At 42.8% G+C, this 8,579-nt stretch overlaps 1 protein-coding gene across 1 annotated transcript in view; it reads right to left on the reverse strand.

Moving 5' to 3' along the window:
* LOC144263584 (putative ATP-dependent RNA helicase DDX60) overlaps window positions 1-7,142 on the reverse strand; it is a 71,671-nt gene extending 64,529 nt beyond the window's left edge. Inside the window, exons 1-3 of the mRNA XM_077814508.1 lie at window positions 7,099-7,142; window positions 3,346-3,668; window positions 1,432-1,501 (exon numbers count right to left, since the gene is read on the reverse strand). Coding sequence (XP_077670634.1) covers window positions 1,432-1,501; window positions 3,346-3,565 — 290 coding nt within the window. The 5' untranslated portion in view covers window positions 3,566-3,668; window positions 7,099-7,142. The remainder of the gene's footprint in view (window positions 1-1,431; window positions 1,502-3,345; window positions 3,669-7,098) is intronic.
* Between the last annotated feature and the right edge of the window lie 1,437 nt (window positions 7,143-8,579).

An 8,579-nucleotide genomic window follows, 5' to 3' on the forward strand; every position in this document is an offset into this window, starting at 1 on the left:
AGCAAAACTGCCTATTTTCATATGCAAATATAGGATCAGAATATAGTTTAAATGCCTGCTTCTGAAAACCAGGCTCCCAAAGTATGGTTACAAACCATGTCAACAAGATAAATTTAATCTTCATAGGGACCCTTTTTGAAGTGTCTAACAAAATAGTTGATATCTTTTCTTGTACAATGCCAAAACAGTTGGTTTCATCTCTACTAACTAATGAATCTACCTATTTAAGCTATTCGGATCATATTGTATTCTGGGACCACAGGTCACTGGTATTGTTTGCTTACAGCGGTCCATTCTACTCAAGAGCTGTAGTCCCTAGTTGCAAAAAGAAAAGGAGTACTTGTGGCACCTTAGAGACTAACAAATTTATTTGCGCATAAGCTTTAGTGAGCTACAGCTCACTTCATTGGATGCATTCAGTGAACTAATCCCTAGTTGCTTTACAAGCGCTACCCTTAGTAGAATGCATTGCAGCAAAGCAGGTTTGAGATTACAAATTAATGGATAATGTTGGCAAAGTCTACACCAGAAGAATGGTTGCAGGCTTTGAGCCAGACTTGGATAAAAGGCATTATATGCCACTGCTGTCAGCTGGGAAGGGAGTATATTAATAAAGTCCTGTCCTGATTCCATATTCAAGGAACTTGCCAGGTTGGTTTGCCTCTGGCTGATTTTGATTTTTTCTATTTTTTACTCAGCAAGCAGGGAACAAAAGCTGACTGAGGACCAGAAGTTCTGTTTTGTGTGAAATTCTGTGATTTCAAAATTTGTTTTCACTCCAAATCATAATGATTTTTTTCAGATGTCCTTTTAAATACAAATTTTTAAAAAATCATTTTGGGTCAATCAAAACATTTCATTTTGAATTTGACTTTCATTTTATTTTCATATATTTTCATTTTCTATATGTATTTTGTAATTTTATTTTTGTTACTTTGTATTTGTATATTTTATTTAATATTTATTATTTGTATAATATATTATATTTGTATTTCATAATTTATAATATAATTTAAGATTTTTTCTAAACAAAATATTGTTGAAATTGACATGTTCCCACAGAATGTTTCAATTTCAATGACTCCACATTTTCTGATGGAAAAACATTCAGTTTGAAAATTGCCATCCAGCTCTACTTTGAATCATAGTATAGTGATTTGTTAGTATAATCTGAGGGAAAGTGGTATCTAGGATGTTTGTAGATCAGAGATGGAAAAGCTAGGTGCAACCCTTGAACACAGCCCTTGAACACTTTTGAATATGGTCCTCAGGTATGCAAATTTTGGGTGCCACTCTCTAAATGTAGCTGTGTGGACTGTAGATAGTGTGTGCAGTAGCACCGCAATCTTCTGAGTTTTACTGAAATTCTTCTCTTGATTGACAATTTCTCTTTGCATTTTTTTCAGCTCAAGTAATTGCAACCATACTTACTCAGCTTTTGTTATGTCGTTCAAAATTAAGTCAGATATTTTCTCCAGAAGTCCTATATGTTTGTCTAGTTCTAAAAAATTAATAAAACATTTTTCTTAGCAATCAGTCACAAGAGTTATATGATCAAAGAGTCAGCCTATATCTAATCACTCTCTCATTCTATTGTATTACATGTGAAAAAGCTGTTAAAAGAGCATTATGATTGCAACTCAAGCACTCAGAAGTTAGGAAATGCAAAAATTAAGGTTTTTCATGGGAAAAAATAGCATGTAATCATGTAAGTAAAGACTGTATCATAATGCATATGCAACAGGAGAGGCAACCTTAATTCTGGCATTTCCTGTCTTGTGTGCTCAATTTTACAACCTTAATGTTTTTTTAAATATAATTTCCTAAGTTTAAAAAAAACTGAAAAAAACCCAGAAAGTCCATCACATGGAAACAAATTAATGGGTCATATGTCACCAGCTGGGACCTTTAGGTACACAACACAAACCTCTACCACTTGAGTTAATCCAGTAACTGAGCAGTATTAGGCTATTATCTTCTATGTAGACCAGACCAGCCACTAAATGGGAATGAGGCTAGTGGATTTCACAAAGGCCACACACTTTGCTAGTGGATTTCACAGCTATTTGCTGAGAGCAGAGGAATGTAGCAACTCAGTAATCTTGGGTTCCATACAGATTCTGGAAGGGAGATTGCTCTAATGGGCACATTATTGCATCTAATGCTTTCCCTATTTGTCCTGCCTGTCCCTGCACATATGACCCTAATATATACCCCCCCAATCTGTCTCTGCCCTATTTCCCCACAGCTAGTTTTTGCCTCTTCCCCTCTCCTTGCAGCTTGTCTTCACACACACACACACACACATACACACACACACCAGCTTATAAAACAGGGTATTCTAAGAATTACTTAGTAAAAAACAACATATTTTTCCTAATTTCATTCTCTGAAAGGTTGAACTGTTTTTAGTGAAACTTTCAAAGAAAGAGTTCAGTTTGAAGTAGGCATCCAGCATAGAAAATTTCAGTCTCAACAGTTGAAGCCAGATCCTCCAGTGGCAAGAAGGGGCCATAAAGCTATTTTAATATGGCATCTGGAGATACACCTATTGTGGATGTGGTATGACATAAAGCCAGCATAGGGGGCACGTTGGGAGTGTGCCAACAGCAAGATCAGGCATGACCAGAGAGCATTGTGATGAATGATCCTTCGTCAGACATGAGGCTAATCTAATTTGCATCATGATAACCAAATTTAGGGATTGGGGAAGTACAATGGTGGCATACAGGTTGGCCAGACCCAAGAATCATGGTCTGTTTGTAAAGATTTTATATTTCAGTTAGCGCCAGTCATCTGAAGGATCCCTTAAGCTCTTTATTACTCCCTAACCAGAAGTTGAAGAGTTTGATTAAAATAATCATGACTGAATCTTAGCTTTGTGCTTTACACATCATATTAGTGCCAGATGAGTGACATAATTTATTTATCCCATCATAATTTATACCATCTAGTTGAGTGTCAGAGAACGTAAGTTGGTTTCCATTCTGCTTCAATAATGGCATAATTATTAGAAGAAAACTTTGTGGTAAATTTCCAAAGAAATGGAAGAGGATTTAGTACTCCACTGCTTCAAACTGTATCCCATCACATTTAAATATTCTTTTTTGTCTCTACTAAAAACAAATACAGAAGTTTGTAAAATAAACATACTTCTGAATTTTGGTCTAATGTTGAGAAACAACAGCTCAGGGACATTCAGTCTAGTCTAAGTCTGGGAAATAACCACAGAACTGGAAGATGAGTGTTAATCTGTGAAAACGATAAAATCTTGAATGAAGCCTCCTTTCAAAACCACGTAAGCTAGCGATATGATTATGAACAAAAATGAATGTATCTTCTCACCTGGATTTCTGAAATTGTACTTGTCTTGTCTGCTATAATCACTGGCCCTTGAAACCTGCTGTATCTCCTGTTCCCAGCAAAACACATTTGAAAAGTCACTGCAGCCACTTTTATTTTCTACTGGATCTTCAAAAGACACAGATTTTTGTTCAAGGTTTTGGGCTGTGAGATCTCCACCATCATCATCACTGCCATCTTGAACAGTTCCTCCAGAAGCCATGATGGCTTTATTATGACTCTTGACACTGTCAGTCTTCAACTTACAGATGCTTATTAGATGTACTATTAGTCTTCAAAATGCCTTTTAAGAAACATATATTTTTCTGTAAAGGCAAAGATTATGAGCCTTATTAACTAAATCAATGTCCGCAGAATCATTGAAAATTTTGGAAGAAGACAGCTAGTAAATTGCCATGAGCCCAAGCCAACAATATTTACTAATTTACTTCATATATTAAACAAAAGAAAATAATATATTAGACTTATGACAAAGGAAGGAATGTATACATTATAAAAACCTAGATGATTAAACAGAAATAATTAGTTTATAGATATCGAGTCTGTTATTGCACACTTGTGCTCAATAACTATACAGATCCACTAAAAAAAAAGACAACATATAATTCCTATCAAATCCTCATACTACTTACTTGTAGTGCTGTTGGCTACATGTTATGCTCTAGCATGAATACATGTGTGTTCAGGATAGCTGTCTGCCAGATATGACTGCTTCTCTACTATGTTTTTTGTTTACTAATTACTCCTGCAGGAAAACTGCGCCACTTCACAGGCACAGAATTTATATCCCCCTGCAGATTTCTTTGCTTCCCCACAGAAAAATGACTTTCTGTTGGGGAAGCAATGGGTAGCCACAAAAGCAGTCATGAGACCCTCCCCAGCAGTATGTTTGCAGTTCCCAGGGCAGCTGGCAGAGAGGTAAATCACTGTGGGTTAGGGGGTGAGACTGGGGAAGACCCAGCTGGTTGTTCCTACCCTTGCACTGGGATCAGATGCTAGTCCCAGCTGGGCTGGGGAGGACAGGACTTCCTCTTCCCCTGCACAGTATCCAGGGCCAGGTCAGACCCATCCCCAGATTTCTCCCCCAGCTGCAGGAAGCTCTGCAAACTCCCCCCCACACACACACCTGCTTCCTGCACCCATCACTCCTCAGCTACAGGGGAAGGGATTCTTGTACAGGGAGTTGCTTCCCCAACCGCCATGCATCCAGATTCCCCCATACCCAGACCCTCCTGCCAAGCCTCACCCCTCCCCCACCATTCAGAACCTTTCCCCACGATAAGCCCCACTCCCCCTGTACCTGGACCTCCCCGACGAGCTACCCACATCCGGATCTCCACCCCACTGAACCCCACTCCTCCAGCATCTGGATCCCCCACTGAGCCCCCACACTGAGCCCCAACCACTTTCACCAGGACCCCCCCTGCAGAGTCCAATTACTGTTGTACCCCAAAACCCCCAACAAGCCTCTATGCAGCCACATCTCCCCCCGCACCTGGATCCCCCCACTGAGCCACCCGCACCCAGATTGCCCCACTGAGAACCCTCTCAAGCCACACCTGGATCCCCCCACATTAAGCCCCTCCACACGTGGATCCTGCTTTGTTGAGCCTGCCTGCCCACATCTGGTGCACCAGGCATGGAGTGGCAGGGCCTTGGGGTGTTTCTGGGGCAGTCCCAGTTCTTGCGCTGTGTCAGGGCTGGGTGCAGCCTCAACGCTGAGTCCATGTTCCAAGGGGGAGCAGCTAGGGACTGCTCTACCAATTTTGCCGCCCCAAGCAGTCACCACTGAATTGCCGCTGCCACAACAGTGGCGGAGCTGCCGCCAAATTGCCGCCATGCCTGGAAAAGCACCTGTTTGGAAAGCTGGTGCCTGGAGCCGGCCCTGGGAGCAGCACAGTGATCTCCTACCTCTGTGCAGCCAGTGGCCTGTGCTCCCCAGTGCCATGCTGGAGCCTCCACATTTATTTGACAAAGAAAATTTTCAGAATTTTGCAGAATTTTAAAATATTGTGTGCAGAATTTTTAATTTTTTGGCACAGGAGTAACTAATCAAGCCACGACTTCAAAATAAAGAAAACTAGTCAGCAGAGAATGCTGCAAGATCCTTTAAATTCCTGTGTAACAGATTCAAAGACAGAGGCCCCAAATGTCTCTTATTGGAAGTGATTTTAAAAGATATTTTGATTTTAGAAACATTACTTTTTTTTAATTCACATGATTCCTCCAAATTCCAAGAGCTCCTAGGATCCCTGGTTTTCATTTTACTCGTCCTACTTCATAATTCTACCCCAGTTATTCCAATCCTGAAATTCATTCCCTTCATCTGCCAGTTATGCAGTAGTTTTATGATGCGGACTCAGATATCCACTAATCACAAAGAGAAGAAATTCAAATTAATTTGCGCTGGGGACCTTAGACTTTGAGTTTCTATTTCAGTGTCACTGAAATCCTCAGGTTTTTGTATTTTTTATGAAGATATTTGCCAAAATCTCTCCTGCGTGTGACTTCACCTGAACCACCATAACCCAGGGAGATAGCAATGCCACCATTTTTAAGGCCGGAATATAATAAACTACAGTGCCAGATTATAATATTGGTTTCATGTGTGCAGGCAGCTCAGAATATCAAATGAAGAATTTACTTTTTTTCTGCTTCCAATAAACTAAAAGTCAGGATTCTTTGCATCCTGCAAGAACAGAATACAGGATAGAAGCAAGAAAATTGGGTTACTGATGATTTTTATCCCTGATGGGTGTTAACACTTGGACCATATTTTCTACATTTGGTTACAGCCTTCAGATGAAAACCAGAAAAAGTTACCCTTTTGTTACTATCCTGATTTTACAGGATTATAAACAGCTGCTAAATATAACCTAAAATGTACCAGGATCTCCTTTAAGGTAACCTGGTACACCCGCTTCATAAAGAACAGTTTCTGGCACCTAGAAGCAAACATACTGCGTACCACATTACTACGTTTCATTGAATCTAACAAGAATTTATGCCATAACCAGACCCTTAAGTAATTAATCATAGATATCTGAAATATTCTAGGTGGCTCAAAACAAAATCAGATGCTGATTTAGAATGACACTCTTATAAATGTGCTGAATTGTGGAGGCATCGGAACCTGAACCAGTATGGACTATATCTCTGAGAGCGGCTCTAATAATTAATATAAATAATAACTGATATATCACTTCTGATGCCACAACTGTGCATCCCACTGTTCAGATAAACCTCTCTCTCCCCAAACCTAGTACAAGCTAAGGACCAAATTCTCCTTTCACTTTCATCTTTACTGACATAACTGGGCTTGCACCAGGTAGAATTAAGGGACCTAAGAGTGGGACAATTAAAGATAGGACTCAGAATAACTTGTTCTGCTCAGTAGGAAATTGGTGGAGGCGTTTAGAAAGTAAGAATCCAAGGGTTTTGGAGGGACTTGCAAACACCCCCCCCCCCCGCTGCTCCCCACAGACCCCCTGCTCCCCACACCCTGACTTTCTCACTGACAGCCCTGTAAGCCCTGCGCCCCTCAGGAGACCCCTGCCGGAGCAGCTCACTCCCCCTCCCAGCCGTGTGCAGTCCCGGCTAGCGCCCCAAAGAAGCGAAGAGCGCCCCAGTCCCCTGCAGCCACGGGCTTTCCTGGTCCGAGCCTCCAGCTCCGCGCCCCCTCGAGCAGCAGCGGCACCGGAGAAGGCAGAAGATGCTCCGCTCTGCAGACCGTACCTGTGCCGGGGGCGAAACCAGCGGGGAAGGCACCTGGGAGCAGCTGCTGCTCCTGTTCCTGAGTTTATGATCGGACAGGACGGAGTGGGAGGTGCCTCCGCGCTGCCATGGGTAAGTTTCGATTCTCCGAAAACACGAAACAGGAATTTCTTTTGATTCACTGCAGGAGGGGAGCGGGCGTGTGAAACTTTGGACCAGAACTGCACCCCTCTACTGCTGATACTTTGAGCTACTGGAGATAAGTCCGCCGGCTGAGGGCTAATGCACACAGGTTTACATTGCTAGAGTGATGTTGGATTAGGGCTTGTCTACACTGGCACGTTTCTGTGCAGTAAAGCAGCTTTTTGCGCTCAAACTGCAGACGTGTGTCAGCTGCCAAGTCACTTTGCGCGCAGGACCTGGCCAGTTGCAGCGCTGCACAAAAAACACCTCAGTGGGCCTGAGGTGGGGGTGGGAAGGGGCAACGATGTTACAGCGCTGCTTTAAGGAGGGTCCTTTGCCGCGGCAGCACTTTAACGTCGGCTGCATACGCCTGGTACCCGCGGCCACGTTTTACCTGTACACCGTACCAGCCCGTACCGGCCCACTTTCACCCTGGCCCTTCCCCTTTCAAACCACCATTTCTGGCAGCCCTTGTGTGCTGTGCTGATCTGCTCCGGGACACAGAGCAAACCATTATTGTGGAATGCTCCTGCTGTCCAACACAGACCATCTCGCAAAATGACAGTGCTGGAAAGCCCCAGATCTGGCACCCAAATCTTTTTCCAACCAACCAATTTATGGCTCCAAATTTCTCCTAGCCCACTAGAATGATCCTGCTTTTCTGGTGTTTTTTTATGGTTTTGAATGTCCCTGGAATTTAAAACTGTTTTTAATAGAGAAGATGCTGACACTGAAACTACCTGGTTTACCTCTGGGAGACATTCCTTCTTGTAGAGGTGACTTCACCCTAGCATTTTGTGGTCCCTTTGCACCAGCTGTGCTTTGCAAACTGGTGTCAAGGCTGTGCTAGTGCAAAATTGGCCACAAGGTTCCCGTCTCTCCTTGGTGAATTGGGCCTGGCACAGCAGGCTCCCAGCATTTTGCAGAGCCAGCTCTGTGCTATCGCCACACAATCCCCTGGCACCGGAGTGATCTGGACAGAAGAAGGAATGGCTAAGTCAGTCCTGCAAAATAATAAGGGGATGAGCTATTCTGCCCATCATTTCCTTTTGGGGTCCTCAAAAAAGATTTGGGGGTCGGGGGAGCTGGTACCAGGACACTGGCTAACTGAAAGACAAGAGAAGGGAAGGAGTGAGATTCACTATCATGGCTTCACCCCCCATCATCTACTGGGACCCTGGATTCTTTATCCTAATCCTGAGAGAGGCCCCTACCAGACTTGGCCAGAAAGAGAGAGAGAGAGAGAAAGAGAGAGATCACATTGCCACATCCACTACTCAGTCTAAATCCCAAATACCACCTGGGATGTGAAACCTTGT

This window comes from Eretmochelys imbricata, chromosome 4 (genome assembly GCF_965152235.1).
Source record: "Eretmochelys imbricata isolate rEreImb1 chromosome 4, rEreImb1.hap1, whole genome shotgun sequence".
NCBI lineage: Eukaryota > Metazoa > Chordata > Testudines > Cheloniidae > Eretmochelys > Eretmochelys imbricata.